At 46.9% G+C, this 18,679-nt stretch overlaps 1 protein-coding gene across 1 annotated transcript in view; it reads left to right on the forward strand.

Annotated features, from left to right (window-relative positions):
* Positions 1 to 6,418: 6,418 nt before the first annotated feature.
* Positions 6,419 to 18,679, forward strand: part of LOC148514759 (uncharacterized) — a 30,586-nt gene continuing 18,325 nt past the window's right edge. Inside the window, exons 1-2 of the mRNA XM_088481003.1 lie at positions 6,419 to 6,714; positions 8,386 to 8,659. Of these exons, the coding sequence (XP_088337129.1) occupies positions 6,430 to 6,714; positions 8,386 to 8,659 (559 nt within the window). The 5' untranslated portion in view covers positions 6,419 to 6,429. The remainder of the gene's footprint in view (positions 6,715 to 8,385; positions 8,660 to 18,679) is intronic.

The raw sequence follows: 18,679 nt of genomic DNA on the forward strand, positions 1-18,679 counted from the left end.
GCAGTTTTCCCAGTAGTGGTCCCCCTTATACAGGCACCCAGTAGTGATCCCCCCGTATCTAGTGCCCCCTGTAGTGGTCCCCCCAGTGCAGTGCCCCTAGCAGTAAGCCCCTTATATAGTGCCCCAAGCAGTAGTACCCACCCTCCCATGCAGTGACCCCAGTAGTGGTCCCCCTGATGCAGGCCCCCAGTAGTGACCCCCCTATCCAGTGGTCCCTGTAGTGGTCCTTCCTGTTATTGCCCCCAGTAGTGGTCCCCCCAGTGCAGTGCCCCTAGTAGGCCCCTTTTATAATGCCCCCAGTAGTAGTCCCCCCCCTCCCATGCAGTGCCCCCAGTAGTGGTCCCCCTGATGCAGGCCCCAAGTAGTGATCCCCCCTATCCAGTGCCCCCTGTAGTAGCCCTTCCTATTATTGCCCCCAGTGGTCCCCCCAGTGCAGTACCCCTAGGAGTAGGCCCCTTTTATAATGCCCCCAGTAGTAGTCCCCCCCCAAGTAGTGGTCCCCAGTTGAGGTTCCCCCTCCCGATTAAGTGCCCCCAGTAATAGCCCCCCCCAGTAGAGGTCCTCCCAATAATGGTGCCCCCAGTAATAGCCCCCCCCAGTAGAGGTCCTCCCAATAATGGTGCCTCCAGTTAGTAGCCACCCCCCCGTTGTGCCGCTACCCCCAGTAGAGGTCCCCCCAGTAGTAGCCACCCCCCTCCCCCGTTGTGAACCCAGTAGTGCAGGTAGGTTTTAAAAAAATATATATAAAAATATACTTACCTGAATCCATGCTGCTGCTCCAGTCCGCGACACCGCTCCTGCCGCCGCCCGCCAGTCCTCCCGGGCTGGCGCGCTCAGCATTATGGGAGAGACGTCATGATGTCTGTCCCATTACCCACTGCAGGATGCAGTGGGTGCTGCAGCAGTCAATGAGAGTCTATCTGACTCTCATTGGCTGCTGTTTAACACACGCATCGCTGCCAGCGATGCGTGTGTTATTCACAGCCTAAGCCCATCTCCTGGCGCTATTGGGCAAGCGCTCAGGGGGAGGGAACGGGCTCAGGTGTGCAGCACAGGACCGGCGCTGGAAGCCGAGCACCGGTCCTGTGTAAATGTGTAGCACTGACCGCACTCACTGCGGTCGGCGCTACACTGGTGGTTAACTAGGGCGGGCCGGACCGTGGACGGCGGTGCCCCCCCACACTGCCGGTCCCACGGCGCCCAGGGCACGCACCCCGCTCGCCCTGCCCTAGTTACGCCACTGCTCTGGGCTCCACAGCAATGGCACCCCCTGGACCCACTATAGCTACACCCATAAGTGCCTATAAAGGAAGAGCTGGATCGAAAATCTTTACCAATAGAAGAGAGGATTAGGAATCATATTATCCAACAATATCTCTCCTCTAAGTACACTATAAAATGATATATAAATGCTAGTGATAGATGTGCTAACTCTGCCACCCTGTCTGCCGAGTGAAGGTGGTTTTACTGAATGCACTGGGGGTTCCTCTTACTATGACTAAACCTGCTATTATGGAGCACTCCTACTGGTGTTCAGCGGGCAATTGACACTCACTGACACTCTCAGGAGTGCAGCATATAATAAGTATAAAACAGTAGTTTTTATAACTTAATAGTAATACTCAATAGGGAATCAGTATGATTTACCGCCGGCCACATGGCCCGGCAGGGGCGAAGATCCCGACTTCTAATTTAGGTATAGCTAACCCAACACTCCCTTAGGGGTTCCTAACCCCCCTCTAAGTGCCTAAACCTAACCCCCCCTTCCCCGCAACCTAAACCTAAGTCTCCCAGGGGGTGCCTAAGCCCCCTTCCCTTAGCCTAACCCTCCCGGGGGGCTGCCAAAGTCCCCCACGGGAGAGCCCCTAACCTAACCCCCCCCCCCCCCCGCGGCTATCCACGCCTGGCTTACCTTTGATCAGGATGCCGGGCGTCGGGGTCCCGGCGTAGGTAAAATGGTCAGGATTTAGACGCCTGTCATTTGACCCTTGCCTAGATTAGACAATCGGGATGCCGATGGTCGGCATTTAGACCGTCGGCATCCTGACTGCATACCCTCAAAAGTTATTCATTAGTGAAAAAAAGAACACACACACACAAAGGAATATATAAATGTGTTTTACATGGGGCTCTGCTTCATATTATACAGTTTTGTACACATTCTTGCTGTGTGTAATCAGGGCCTGATTCAGACCCGCTCACGAGCGCTGAGCGCTCGCAAGCGGGTCGATGTTGGCCCAGTGTGCATGCGCACGACGGAGCCGGCTCCGTCGTGCGCATGCACGAGACCCAGATAGCAACGGACAAGCCGTCGCTCCGGGTCTCATATCAAAGGGGGCGTGCTGTCGATGTTGAGTGACAGCACGCCCCCTTTGGTGGGCGAGCCGGGGGCGTGGCTGGCCAGACGGAGGTGTTACCATGGGAACGCCTACCGTCTGGGGCCGGCCCCACTGACATCACATGTGATGTCAGTGGGAGTGCTTTCGGCTCTGGTAGAGCCAAAAGCACTCTAAGGCTTGCGGCAACGAGACCCTACCACAAGGGTCTCGTCACAAGCCCGATGGTCGTGATGGTCTAGACCAGGGGTCTTCAAACTTGGCCCTCCAGCTGCTGTGGAACTACACATCCCAGCATGCACTGCCACCTTTTTGATATAACAGCATGCTAAAACTATGTGCAGTGCATGCTGGGATGTATAGTTCCACAGCATCTGGAGGGCCAAGTTTGAAGACCCCCTGGTCTAGACCATCGCGACCATCTTCCTGGCCGCTCACTATAGCTATGGGTGGTGACCCACAGCTATGCGATCGGCCAAGAGGCCGCTCTAGAAAAACAGAGGGACGGCCCTGATTCAGAGCGAGCGCTCTGTCAGAGCGTCCGGCACTGAATCAGGCCCTCAGTCCCCTGTCCCTTTAATAGTCAAGGCTGATTCGCTAATCTTGCATCTGTATCAGCCTGGACCTATTCACACATTTTTATTCAAAGTAGCAGAATGTGTTTTTTCCCCTGTATATGCATTGCCAGGGTAAGGGGGACTTAGTCTACCCTCCATCTGCTATTATACCTCTGTAGTACCAGATTAAGGGCCACATGGGCCTAGACCTGAAATTTATGAAGGGTCTATGGTGTGCTGCCACAGGCGGCATGACCAGCATGATGGAGGTGTGACTACTGATGTGGTGGTGTGACCAGTGATGTGGGGGTGTGGTCTGTGCCATGGGGTGTGGCTAGCACCATAGAGGGCATAACTAACGCCTACTTTCAACCACCTCAATATTCCTTCCCTCTTTTCTTATATGAAGCATACACCACCTGTTATATTATTGACCACTAAATTAAAAATTAAAAAGAAAACACAAACTATGGTTTATTAATACAATTTTATTATTTTTACTGCTTTTACCTCGTGGGGACTAATATTTGATTGAACTTATTGCATGCATATTAACATCCTAGTTAATTTAAATTATAAGTTAAATTATTATTAATAATTATAAATATGTGTTTATTTTATATACAGTAGCTATTGTACTCTTAGGGGTAAATTTACTAAGAATCGAGTTTGTGAGTTTGCAAACTCTGGAGAGTTTGGGCATTTTTTCCACTCGCAAATTTACTAATGTTAAACTCAGGAGAGAGATCTCCTTTGCTACGGGAAAATACTGGATAGTTAGCAAACTCTCTTCAATTCACCATAGGCTAAACTCGAGAACCTTTTCACTAGTGAAGATAGGATTCTGGAATTTAATAAGCAGAGAGTTTCTAAACTCTCATGAAATGGGACAACTCTAATGTAAATATTCGGGAAATAAATTCACCTGCCTGTGATCTGCGAGTTTGGCAGAAGCATACACAGATCACTGTGATCCATGTATGTTTCTGCCTGTAAATAGAAACAAAAAGGGTTAATTTTTATATTAAAAAAATGACATGAGGTCCCCCCCTCAAAAGCCTAACCAGCCCCGCACTTGTCAACCTGTCCTGGTACCTAAAATGATGGGGAACAGAACTAGCAGGGTTCCACTGTAATTTCAGTACCAGCACCAGGCTGCAGGACCAGTCCTGGTTTTAATTATAGTTAAAAAAAATTGCGTAGGGTTCCCCTCTTTAATTAAAACCAGAACCGGACCCAAAACGGCCGGGCTGTAATGCCACAGCCTGGAGACCCTATTACCGGGGCTCTGTGGCCAAAGCATTATCAGCCCAAGCCAGGGATCTCAGGGGTAGTGGGGATCCCCCCAAGAAGGTGGGTTCAGGGGTAATAAAGATATAAATATAAGTAAACTATTGTATTTTACAGTGGGACTACAGGTGCCAGCATGCCTACCCTTTGGCACTTGTGGAAGTACAAGTGCCAGCAGGCGGCCGGCACCCGTACCTTCACTGTAAAATAAATAGTTAAATAAAGACACCACACACCTTGCCTAGTAAAATGTTATTCCATACACCTACCCACTCACACATACTTACCTGCTACCAGAGTTGATTGAATTTTGGGGGGGCACTTGGGAGAGCACCTGAACGAGGCAGCAGCCTCTTGAAAAACGACACAAGCAGCACAGCACCCCTGCGCACCTACGTTGCTACTAAATGTGGCCAGGGGTGTATCTAGGAATTCTAGTGCCCCTGGCAAGGTAATCGACTGGTGCCCCCCTCCCCCCATAATTTCAGGAAGTGCCCCCGTAGCAGTCCTTTCTATGCAGAGCCCCCAGTAGTAGTCCCCTCTATGTAGTGCCCCCAGTAGTAGTCCCCTCTATGCAGTGCCCCCAGTAGTAGTCCCCTCTATGTAGTGCCCTCTATACATTGCCCCTAGTGGTCCCCCCAATACAGTGCCCCCAGTGGTAGTCTCCTCTATGCAGTGCCCCCAGTAGTAGTGCCCTCTATGAGGTGCCCCCAGTAGTAGTCCCCCTTATGCATTGCCCCCAGTAGCGGCCTTCCCCCCCCCATAACTTGCCCACAGTAGCGCCCCCCCCTATACAGTGCCCCCAGTAACGGCCACCACCCCCATAACGTGCCCTCCCTATACAGTGCCTCCAGTAGCGACCAGCCACTATACAGTGCCCCCTAGTAGCCACACTCCCCCCATGTGCTGTAGCTACTAGAAAAAAAAAAAAAAGAAGCAACTTACCTGATCCCCACTCCTGCCGATGTGACGCTGACCAGTGGCAAACGCAGGATTTCTAGACGGGGGTTTCCAAATGCTTGATTTTAGAGGGAGTGTGACCAGTCCGTGAAGAGGGCAGAATTAGTACTCAACCAGTTTTAATATGCGTCTTACAAAGTGTATTGTGTGTAGTAATTACAGCATATACAGGACCAGCGATCACAATAAGCCATTAGATGCATCAGTAGGTCATCCTTCCTGAGCTGGATGTTTTTATTTTAGATGTGGGCACCATTCTAGACTATTGGAGCAAGTCCAGGAGTCTGGAGGAGCAGCAGAACAACCTAGCACTGCCCTGGACATATATGTATATATTGGGCTCTATAGCAGTGCATCCCTTATAGTGCATGTTTTCCAGATCTCCTAGTTGGTGCACAGGTTATTTATTACTGCCTTATACATGTTAAAAGATCCGCAGGTGGTGCTAATTATTTCATTTGTGATACTGAGAACATGCAACACTAGCAAAATTCTATTATATTGCTATTTCTACTGTGGTCATGTGTGTGCTGGGGAGGGGGGTTTCCAGGCAGACGGAACCCCCATGCGTTTGCCTATGACTCCTACGGGCCCTCTCACGCTCTACGGGATGGGAGAGACATTATGACGTCTCTCCCATTTCCCGCAGCGGGGGGAGACAGAAGGCGGAGCTCATCATGAGTGAGCTCCAGCCAAATCCCTCCGTGGACGCAGAAGCCAATGAGAGTCTGTCTGACTCTCATTGGCTGGCTGCTATAACACACAGCCGTCGCAGGCAGCTGTGTGCGTTTGTTACTGTGTAGGGCAGACCACTCTCACTGGGGTCTGCCCTACACTTGTGGAGACTAGCGGGGCTAGTTCAAGCACCTGGGGTAGTCCACCCATTGGCTGCCGGTGGCACTGCCGGACGGCGCCCCTGCCGAGTGCCATCCTGGCAATGGGTAGACACACCCCTGGAAAGTAGTATACAACTAATAATACCATTATTACTATATACCTCTCAGGAGATGACTCTGAGGAGACTCTGGCAGGGATTGCACAGTGTATGAATGTCTCCGCCGCTAATTCGTCCCAGATGAGATCTCACACTACTCCCCAGCTCAGTAGTCAGTATATTGGCTTCCAGAGCGTGCAGGGTGAGTATGTAGCGGGCGTTCTGCGGGGCTCTAATATAAATCGGGGCCATCAGCTGGCTCCCCGCCCGCCGCCGTGGTGCAATCCTGCGCTATATAAGCGCCGGGCGAGGAGATGGCGGCAGTTAGGGCGTAGTACACCAGTAGGCTGGGATGGAGGGGGACGCAGAGCAGCTCAGGCTGCGGGTAACCGGCTCGGTCATCACAGCATGGCGGCCTGGTCAGAGTGCGGCGGTGCCGCCAGAGCAGCCCCAGGTGGCTGATGGAGAAGGCGGGACAGCGAGCGTTCCCTACAGAGGGATGCTGGACATGAGCGATGAAGTCCTACTACTGGTCCTGGATCTCCTGGACCCCTTCTCGCTGCTCAGCGTCGGTGGGGTCTGTGCCACTTTGTACAGGGTCAGCTGCACAGACAGCCTGTGGGCCCAGCACTGTAGGGTAGGTGATTGAGATTCAGGGAGACATTTGTAACTTTAATGGTCCTATACAGTACGCCATGGTTTGAAATCAGAAGATCCGTTACATACCCCAGTTATATAGCACGTGATCATCTCTCCAATTTGGCACCATTGTGAAAGCTAGTGACAAAAAAATACTGTAACCCATAGCAACCGATTAGTGGTTTTTATTTTTTTTATTTTCTTGGTTTAGAAAATGAAAACCCAATGTCTGGTTTGTTGAAGTTACAAGTCTGCTGTGCATCAACGAGCTCTTCATGATTATATTTAGCTTTTCTAAAATAATTTTTAACTTTATTCAATTTTTACTTTGCACTGAATTTGTCAATATAGATGTAGTGTTTAATGGTGATATTGTGATCTAGTTCTAATTTTGGAAACTGAAATTCACTTTAATCTAGTTTTGGACCTTAATCATTTGTGTTTATCAAACCTCAATAGCTTGTTTGTGATGGTCAGTGTTTTGCGATTAGTGGTGGTCTGATGTTTCTCTGGCATTGATGGCTGAAATGGTGACATGATGATCGGTTTTTCCAGCTGTCCTTTAAGCTGGCCATACACTGTGCGATTTCCTAACGTTCAGATGTCTCGTACGATTTCCCTTGAGTCTTCCCTTAAAATTCTCATTATGACTTGTCAAATGGTGTACATGATTGTGTATAGGTTACCGATGTGTTGTATCGATCTGCTCACCACACACGATCAACGTGATGCTGGCTCTATTGCACTGTCAATCCCAAAATGGAGGGGAGTGGCCAGGGCTTTTGCAAGATCTCGTACATTGCACATTGGATCTTACTCCAGCAAAACAGCATACATTGTATCACATAGGTTGAAATCTTACTGCTTTTCCATAAGATCTATGATGCAGAATTACAACGGCGGGGATGTGTAAATGTACAAATACGTACACGATTGGTTGATAGGATTGATCTAAATTGGTCATATCGTGCAAAAAATCTCAGTGTATGGGCCGCATTAGACCTTGCCCACCTACTTAGATTGTCCTGCTGCATCTACCCACCTGTGCTGCCTGTTTCAAACAATTGATGTTTTCCTGCTAATGGTAGAGAACCGTTTGATGTCTATCCCTACTTTAGGCCAGAGAGATTGAGGGGTTTATTCATCTGATATTGCCACACCTTATGCCAATATATGTTGGTAATTACAAAAAAAAAAAAAAATGGCTATGCAGCTATATTGATTGGCAGTGGTAAGCATAGACTTAATGCATTGCTGGACACAGGGCCCCTACTGTTCCCACGTGCCTTGTAGAGGTCCTATATTGAAGAGAAGCAAAATGTCACCTTGTTTCACATGGAGAAGCTCTCTCAGGAGGTCCCTAGTGGTGGTTGTCACATTTTTCTCTTTGATGATAAATAGACCCCTGGGGACTCCTGCATGCTGTAATGTTTTTGAGTGGCCAGAGCTGATTTTTAACTTTACATGTGCTTCAAAGTAAAAGCTGCTGTGAAGGCAGTGGCATTTCACATCTACATATTGCAAGATACTGACTTTTTTTAATATACAATGTAAATTTATATAGGTATGATTGTGTGTGGTGGTTTCTGTATCCAATTATGTGGGTGTTTTTGTTTTGCCAAAGAGGTCATATCAACTTTTTTTTTTCTTTGTTGCTCCCCTTTTTTAGGTTGCTTTTGGCTCCTGTTTTAGAATGGACTGTGTGGATTATACCCCCAAGGAAGCCTTTAAGCTCTTGTATATGTGGAGGAAGCTGTACAGAACCCTGCCTTACAATAGAAAATTACAAGACTTGTTGTTTTCAGGAATTCCTCCAAAGAAATACTGGGTGCAATGGCTCATGTTAGAGGAAATGGTTCCACTCCCCCCAGTCCAACTACCTGAGGTTGAAATTGAAGAAATTTGGGGAATAAGTAAAGATCTACTTGATGACCAATATAAAGGTTAGTTTTGCATATGTAATTCGGAGAGTTGTTACATGTTCTAATTCAATATTATTATCCTTTATATGGTGCCCCAAGGGTCTGTAGTCCCTGTCATAAACAAATAAGCAAAAACAAGAAAAGTAACTTGCAGTACAAGACAACGCATGACAAGTACATGGTTTATAAACCTTGCTGTATTAGCAGTCGTAACGCTCAAATACGCATCAGGGTGGCAGAAACCAAGGGTTAGGTGCTGTTGTAGTTAGTATGGAGTATATAGTACTATTAGTAAGGGAAGGAAAATTGCATGAGGAAAGAGGGCCCTGCATGTGAGCTTACATTCTAAAAGGGAGGGGTAAACATAGCATGGGGAAGTGAGTTTGCATGAGAGCAGGATGGCTTTGTTGAAGTGGGTTTTGAGAGCCTGTGTTAAAGTTTTGTGGAGAGTTGGCGAGAATTCCAGTGGTAGGGAGCAACATGGGCAAAATCTTGGAGGCGGTAGTGGGAGGAAGTAATTAGTTGACAAGGGGCGAAGAGTGTGAAGGGAGATGAGTTTGAAAAGCTTTAATTGGGTTCTAAAAGGGAGCCGGTATATGGCTTGCACGATGGGGGAGGCAGATGTAGTACCTATTTGGAGAAGTATATGAGTCAGGCAGCAGCATTGGAGTGGAAGTTGGTGAGGTCTGACAGGAGGTTACAGCAGTCCAATCTGGAGATGACCAGTGAATGGACGAGGGTCTTGGTAGCATCCTGGGTGAGTGTGATCCTGAAAAGATTTGGAAACTGCAGGTCTGCTAGATATAGTGAATGTGGTGTTTGAAGGAGAGGTAGTAGTCAAGGATAACTCCAAGACAGCGCACTTGGGGGCTAGAGATGGTTATCTTTCAATAGATAATGGAATTATGGGAGGTGAGGTTATGCGGGAGTGTGGGAAAATGATTGGCTCAGTCTTAGTATTCTGAAGTTTAAGAAAGCGCTGGGACATCCAGGGAGAGACCGCTGGAGAGAGGGGGAGAGGTCTGGGTAGGAAAGGTACAGTAGATCTGAGTATCAACAGCACAGAGATGGTATTGGAGGCCAAAAGAGCTGATTAACTCTCCTAAAGAGAATTTATAGAAGAGGTCCAAGAACAGAACCTTAGGACATCTACTGTTACTGTAAGTGAGGAGAGAAGACAGAAGGAACTGTCTGAGGTAAGAGGGTAGCTAGGACAATGACTGATTTGGGGGGGGGGGGCATAACACCCAGCCCCACCCACCTAATTATGCAGGCAGCAGTGCAGCTCTGAGCAGAGGCTGGGGTAAACTCCTGGCCGGGCCTGTAGGGAAAGGCTGCAGTGATGCCGCCACCTGTGGTGAGGTAATCAGTGCCCGCAGCCTGTCCACCCTCACCCCAGCAAAGTGACCTACCGGGAACATCAGTCAGTGCTGTGTGCTGCTGCTGTGGTGTACTTGGCCGATCACATGACTTCTACATAGTGCAGATTATATGAGGATGCAATAACCCTATATATACCACCCTTTATGTGCACAAAGCAGCAGAGGTGTCTCCCCTACACATGCAGGCTTCGGTAAATGGGTGTCTAAGGCTTCTATATACGTTACACCATATATACATCCTATTACTGCACATAAATAACCTCACTGAGGCACCCTAAATACAGGCCATGTCAGTGATCCACTCATTAAACTATTACCACACCAGTTTGGTATGGATTTTGAAAATCATACTTGCTAATTATTTTGAAAGGCCTATTTCCTTATACTAGATATTCGTCTGTTCATACTAATGAGTCTCTAATGCAGTTAGAATGCGCTAGTTAATGCTTGTACATTGCATTACATTTAAAATTCTCAAGAATTATGCTGGCCATACACTATACAATTTTCTGTCGGATATCTGTCCAATCTGGTTGGTTGGAATGAAAACCTGGTAATGTATGGGAGCAAATGACAATCATCCATTACCAGGTTTTCATTCCAACCAGCCAGATTGGACAGATATCTGACAGAAAATTGTATAGTGGATGCCCAGCTTTAAAGAGATAGAAGAAACAAAGATGGATCCCCAAAGCTATGACGGAAGGTTATGGTTGCGGCTAGATTCCCTTCACCGTTTCTATCCACATGGACCGAGTAACCTGTGCCTGACGTGTGGCAAGCGTACAAATTTCTACTATTTGTGGCCAGACACTACAGTTGAGACAAAACAGTGCTTCCACCTTCACTGATGTCACATCTGGGTCCTTAAGCTGAAGGGGGAATAGGATCAACTGTAAGGTTATTGCTCAAATGGGAGGAGCCAGGGCGAAGTGAGGAGGAATGAGTAGAGGGAAGGAGACAGAATTTATTCTTAAATTGGCCGCTCTAAACGAAAAATCTAGATCCGCCCCTGAGCTAGGAGAGGGCAGTATCATGTAGACTGAGGGATTGGATGATTTGCAGGAGGAGAGGATGGTCCAGTGTCAAAAGCACCTGAGGTCAAGGAGAATGAGTAGAGAGTAGTGGCCCTTGGATTTGGCAACAAGGAGGTAATTGCTGAGGGTAGTTTCAATGGCGTGGAGGATGGTAGCCTGACTGAAATGGGTCAAGCAGGGAGTGGGAGGAAAGGCAATAAGGTGGTTGTAGACAATCCGCTAAAGGTGTTTGGAGGCAAAAGGCAGGAGAGAGGTCTGTAGTTGGGGAGAGTTGGGATCAAGAGTGGACTTTTTATTAAGAATGGGGGAAGGCAAGGGTATGCTTGAATGCAGAGGGGACTGTGCCTGATGAGAGGAAGAGATTGAAGAGTTGGGCAAGATGGGAACAGGCAAAAGGAGAGGTAGTGGAGGATAGGATCAAGAGGGGAGGTGGGAGACGGGATGAATGAGGGCCATGACTTCATCTCCATATACAGATGAGACCTCATACTTCTAGCCTCAAAATGCCATGCAGCATGACTTGTCTGGTGCCAGTGAACCTCCACATTCCTTGCTACTCTAGTGTCGGGCGTGTTTGCCAAAAACGAGTCTCAATGTGATGCAACTAGGATGCAAAAGCAGGCTATGCTGATTGATTTGTTATGGGACACTTGTATATCTGAGCACGTGTGTATGAACCACAACAGAACTTTGAATGCAGCCGCTACATTGTAGCACTTTGTATACAGATTCAGAGACTCGGTTACACACAGATATACAGTACAAGTGTTGCATATCAAATTAATCTGCTCAGTCTGCTGGTGCGTCCTAGTTTGCATCACATTGAGACTAGGACTCCTTTTCGGCAAAAGACGCTTGGTAGAGTCTCAGTACCTGGCTTGCCGAGAGGGGCTTTTCAGCACAACTGCAGCAAATATGTATAAGGACACATCTGTACACAGAAGTCAGTCGCTGAGATAGATGGGGGGGGGGGGGGGGGGGGGAGGGAGGCTGGGAAAGTAGGGGAGTGGGGTGTTGAGGGTCTGGTGGAATGTGATGTTCTGACGTATGGAGTCCATTTTAGATGTGACTTACTTTGAGACTAAGTGCTAAACATAGTATATGCCCTTTTGTTACATATCTATTGAATGTCACAGGAGCTTCAAGAGAATTCAGACCTATCAATTCTACAAAACTGGTGACCTTCTAAAGTAAAACCTCAATTGTGTTCCTGAACTCACTGCATCTAATATAATTGGACCTATCTCAAATACTGAATCTGTATGTAATGCCAGCGGCTCAAATACCAACAGCGGCAGCCTGGCAGGTCGAAATCCCTCCCTTAGGGGTGCCTATCCCTAACCTCCCCCTGTTATTTCCTGACCCTCCCAGGGAGTGACTAAGATTTCAATTAAGGAAGGTAAACACATTGGGGCTGAAGAAGCATTCTTGGCAAAATGGGTGAAAAACTCTTAGCATCTCTGCTCATATGCAGAGCCATACATTGACAGCTTATGGGCCTGGTTGAGACAAGTCCTTATCAGTGAATTATGCACCTGTTTTATAGTGGGTGCAAAAGATGAGCCTTTGAACAGTGTTCGCAAATACGCGCTATAGCGTGTATTTTGTCCGATATCGGGCACTGGGAACTCACTTTTTTAAAGTAGCCAGGTCCCTGGGGACGTGCTGTGGCCAATCCCTGACAGCTGGCTGTTGCACAGCGCGTCCCCCTGCAGAGACTGACTCTCATTGGCTGCTCTAACAGACAGCGTTATGTCTGACTCTCATTGGCGGCTGCTGCTGTGGAAAGCCAAGCTGGGATCAAGTGTCTGATCCCAGCAATTGGCACAGCGTCCGTGCCCGGGACAGTGTTTGTTCCCAGCACTGGGTAAGCCACCACGGCGGGTACATGGTGAAGGGACCACCTGGTCCCTTCCACCAGTGGTGGCGAGAGAAGCTTGGCTCCAGGCGCAAGCTGAGCGGAGCTCACTGCCCGGAAGCCAAGTAGCAGCGGCGGTGGTTCGGCACTGGCCACAAGTTTCAGCAGCCAATAGGAGGCACACGACGAGCCAATCGCGACTCCCCGAGTCATAGCCCCGCCCACTCGCTTCGTCTTGAATAGACGCCGCTGAGCGGGAACGTTCAGTCCATCAGCAGAGGGGAGGAGTGAAGACCTCCCGAAGAGCGGCGCGGCAACCGTTCCGGCGCCCGCCCAAGAGACCAGAAGACTGCGTGATCAAGAAGGAAGAGGCGGTGCTGCTGGCCAGGACGGGCCAGCGGCAGAAGACTGAAGCTGAGGACCAAAGAGGATTGCAGGGGAGGAAAGCAAGAGCTAACAAAGTTCCCCCCGCAGCCTCTTCCACCGTACCGGTAGGCGGCCTTGGGCCACCAGTATTTTACTCCTTCCTAGAACACCAGGGTTGTCGGGCACTAGGCCCGTGGGATAAATTCAGGCAATAGGCCTGTGGGTCTATAGGTGGGCACAAGGCCCGGGCAGCATAGGGGGCATTAGGCCCAATTGAAGGTATATGCCCCCCAAATAGGTGTGTGACTTGGGCATTAGGCCGAGGTCACTAGAGGGCCCACCAATTTGCCCTTTAGTGGCCTGGGCCTAATGCCCAGTTCACTCACACCTATTAGGGGGGCGGATACCTACATTGGACTGCATAGGTCAGTGTTGGCTAACCTTGACACTCCAGCTGTTATGGAACTACATAACCCAGCATGCACTGCTACAGTTTTGCTATTAGGGCATGCTAAAACTGTGGCAGGGCATGCTGGGATATATAGTTCCACAACAGCTGGAGTGTCAAGGTTAGCCAACACTGGCATAGGTGGTCTGACAGGCATACGGGGGACTGCTGCTGGGGGCACTGCACAGGGGGGACTAAAGGGCATTAATGTGCGGCATCATTTTGTAAGGGGTATTGCTGCATGGCATAATGTGTAAAGGCTGGGCTTTGCTGTTTGGCAAAATGTGTAAAGGGCATTAATGTGTAAAGACCGGGCATTTATCCTTTGCTTAATATGCCTAAAGTGGCTAACCATAATAGCACTTTAAAACGGGACACTCATTAATTACAAAGGTTCTGTGACTGGCTGACTTCATGCCTGGATTTCTTCTGGCTTTAATGAGCCACAGAACCTGTGTAATCCATGAGTGTCCCAGTTTAAAGGGATGATATGGTAAGCCTACTTATTCACTATGGGTTTTGTGAACAGACAAGTCATATTACCTGAAAGATCATGGAGGCATTAAAACATGCATTTAAGAGGCTTGTGGGGATATCTGATGCTGTTGGGGGTATCAGATCTGCATTTTAGGGGCATATGGGGAGCTCTAAAGCATAAATTATGATGGGACCCAGAAATGGTCAGGTAGGACCCCATTTTTTTTTTTTTTAAGTGGCGGGTCACTGGGACCCACAAATTTTGTCGCTCACTGCACATATGTGCTGTTTTCATGAGCCACACTTGTGTTAATATGTTCCTTTTACAATTGCTGCAGGTGAAAGTAATGGGGGTATCCACTAAGCGATTTAAACAAGCGACTGTCTCGTGCAAACGGAAGCGACCCGCAATGCGTATGCCCGCGTGTCGCTTCCAACATCGCCCGTATATGCAGGTCAACCTGACGATCTAGTCAGGTTCTGGATGTGCGGGGATGAGGGATGTGCCAGTACTGAACGAGTGAACGTTCAGTCTAGGCACATCACTAGCTATACAAACGACAGCATGATTGCAATGTCGCAATTGTGCTGTCGTTTTGTATATCGCTAAGTGGATTCCCCCCATAAGTGACAGAATTGTGCATAGGCACATGTGTTTTAGTCTTTGAGCATATGCAGAGCAAAATTACACATGAGATGCTACCCACACTGGCGTAGTGCTCATTCTGCATCAGGCCCATTGTAGAACAGACAATCCATATTATTGGCTCCTACCAATGCAATGCTTACTGCCTGGAGTGTGTATTAGGTTAGATGGTAATGCTACAAAAATGTTTTGCTTTTTAAACAAACCACTTTCCAAACTGAACATGATCTACTCTGAAGTGTAAACAGCTCAGATCTGCCCTTTAATTCAGAAAGCCATTTGCTATGACACATTGAATTGCTATACTTTAATACAATATTCATTAGGGTGGAAAACCTGTCCAAAAACAGACTTTTCACTGTGATGCTTGTTCTTTCATGCCTTAACTTCCAATTACAATAAAGTGGATGGAATGCAGTTTAGAAATGTCACACTTCTGTTTATGACATACAGGCCAGGTTAAGAATATGCAATAACAGGAAAAATAAAAATATACAGACTCACTGTTGGGTTTGCATATATAAAAATAGGAACATGCAATGCAGTGCACGATTCACGTTCAATGTTTGTAGCTCTAAGCTCTAAACTGCACAGGATATTCAATTGTTTGCACGACCAGCCCCACGGCTGCATTATTGCAGATTCTGCTCTCACCGTCCTGTGTAAAGTAGAGCTTTGGGGCAGGTTGTGAGTGCTGGGTGAGCTGTAACTGGAGCAAGCATGGGAGAAGCCACTTAGCACCTTGCATATTCGCGTGAGAAAGGAGGCTGTTCAAGCAAATGACTAGCTTCTGTAGATTTTTGATGGAAGCTTCAAACAATTGAATTGCCCCTATCCAGGTACACACTAGCAGATCAGGTAAATGCTCTAATCTTCAGAGTGATTATCTGATCAGTGTGAACTCTGTACACAACTGAGCTCTTTTTAGCTTATACTACTTTTCCATCCCAGGTCCAGCGGCTTGAACCCCATTTCCACCCGGAATATTGCTGGGGCTTACCTCTGCTGACGCTTGGAGATTACATTATCTCCAAGCACCAGGAAATGCAGCTCTCCCTATGCTGTGAAGGAGACCCTGGTTGAATGACTTGGAATACCCACTTCCACTGAGCCTTATCCGGGTTTTACCCACGTTAAAACAGAGACCCAGTAAAAAAATGCCAGGTCAGACGACCTGGGATTTTATCCCTAAAAGCCTCTTCCACTATGCCGTGACCCAGGTTGACACTGCAACAGTCTGGGTTTTTGTGTCTGTGGAAAAGGGGAGTACTTTCTTCTGTGACATCGGGAGGTTGGGCATCTTAACTTTTTAAGCAGCTCAAAAGATGCAACCTCTGATTATTTGCAGGAGTGTTTGAAACGGTTTGTTGGCTGCAATATACTAGAATTATCGGACCGATCATAGAATTTTTGGATGATTGGCCCAAAAATTTATAGCGTACCTAGCTTTAATCTTAGCTCAAATACTTAATCAGTTATAAGAACAAAAAATGTACTGTATCTGAATTTAAGGCATCTTTCTTGGATGAACCTGCCATCATAAAATTAAACTCTTTGTATTTGTACAATCTCCTGAATGACTGACTAAAGGTGACGGCTACTAGAGATATAAATGTGTCAGGTGTCTAAACCTAATTCTTTCCATACATGCACCAATATCTGTCAGTTTGCTTGATTGAATTATTTGCATATCCCCTAACACTCAGAATTATATAACTAGTTTTTTCAGGTATGTACATGGACAGATGGCTACTAACTGCTTTGTGTAGTGTTCTCTAAATCTTAATTAGAAATTAGGTTGATTGCATGTTTGGTACTCGTTACTATGGCCAATTCTCAGTAATCGTGCATCTCCATCAGGTTGGATGAGGTCAGTTGGTGAATATCCACTTTGCAAATCATTTCATAGAACTAGATGGGATTGAGGTCTGGGCTTTTTTTGGTGAGTGCTGCAGTAACACACTTTTGCAAATTTTTAGTTTTGCCAATTCTCCTGGCATTAGTGACTGGCAATTAGTGAGCATTGGAAGGATATTATGGGGCAGCCTAGGGCTTGATCTGGCTATTCCCTTAATGTGATCTTGCCATGTGTTGGGAGGCATGCTTCACATTTGGGTTAGTGTTCTTGATGATGTAATCCTTGTACGATACCGTGCCTAGTGTTAAATTCAATGTTTGTCTCAGAAAATATATTACACGACTTATAAGTGGTTGTGCAATGTACTTTTTGTGCAAATTCTATGCAAGATTTAATGCAAGTCTGCCAGATTTTAAAGTCTGACTATTGGCCCTTGGAGCATTTCTTCATCAATTCCATTGAAGCTTGCTGGAGTTCCCAATGGCATCACTATCAAGTGCTCTTCTCATATGGCTGCTCGCTCAGGTTTGGGGGGGGGACAGCATAGATATATTTTGGAGGATGCTTAGTTATATCTTTACCCCAGATGCTCTCCAATCCATTTTTGTTTTTTTATTTTCTCGTCACATTTGATCAAATATTTTGCGCTCTATGAAATGTTTCAACTACAGTGGAATTACCTATAAATACCTCTTTCAGACATAAGCCTAAAACCCATGTTTTTGCACATGAACCTGCATTAACCTAGGCCTGGCATATGTCTGAAAGGTGTGACCTGGGTTGACTGTCCTGGGTGTGCGACCCTGTTCGTTAGCAGGGTTTTTCCCAGTACTTGCATTCTCTGTCAACAACCCGGCTCAAGTGTGAAAAGTGCAACCCAGGCTTTGATGACCCGGTTCCCACCTAAAAACAAATTAATTGGCTGGGGACAGTGGTGCTTGGAGATGAGATCATCTCCAAGTGCCCATTGAATGCTTGAAGGCCTGGGTCACTGCAATACCCAGGTCCGATGTGAAGTGACTGCTTAGGGAAAAACACAGGCCATCCCCCCCCAAGCATGAAAGGGGGTTGAAGCTGGCAGTTTATATCTGGAAGTGGTACTAGACTGCAGTGGGTTGTTTTGGGGGGGGGTGTGTTTAGCAATTTTAACATTTTAAATCTTGCATGGATGGACTCAAATTGTATATACTCCAGTGGCAACTTTATTAGTTATTTAAAACACTACCTTTGCCTCCCGAACATCCTAAATTCTTTTGGGCATGTATTCAACAGGTGTCTGGTTTTTGGTCCATTTTGACATGGCATCATGCAGATTATACATGTACATGCTGTGACTCTTAACACTGTATTGAATTGAGATCTGGAGGCCATTGGATTACACTAAACATATTGTCATGTTTGTGAAACCAGTTTGAGATTTGTATTTTGCAACCTGGCACATATCCATCTGGAAGTAGCCATTAGATGAAGGGTAGACTGACCATAAAGGGATGCACATGGTCTGCAATAATACTTTGTTGGCTGAGACATTGAATTGATGGTTAATTGCTATTAAGAGCGTAATGTGTGCCAAGAAAACATTCACTATACCAGTCCATTATTACCAGTTTAAACTGACACAAAGCAGGATGGATTTCTATTTACAACCATGGCCAAAAGTTGAGCATGACACAAGTTTTGGTCTTCACAATGTTTGCTGCTTCAGTGTTTTTTAGATCTTTTTGTCAGATGTTACTAATGGAATTCTTGTAATTTTACTTCAGTATACCAAAGTGTCAAAGCCTTTTATTGACAATTACATTAAGTTTATGCAAAGAGTCAATATTTGCAGTGTGGACCCTTCTTTTTAAAGACCTCTGCAATTTGCCCTGGCATGCTGTCAATCAACTTCTGGGCCACATACTGATGGCCTCCCATTCTTGCCTAATCAATGCTTGGAGTTTATCAATTTGTGGGTTTTTGTTTGTTT

This window comes from Taudactylus pleione, unplaced genomic scaffold (genome assembly GCF_031769625.1).
Source record: "Taudactylus pleione unplaced genomic scaffold, aTauple2 ptg000259l, whole genome shotgun sequence".
NCBI lineage: Eukaryota > Metazoa > Chordata > Amphibia > Anura > Myobatrachidae > Taudactylus > Taudactylus pleione.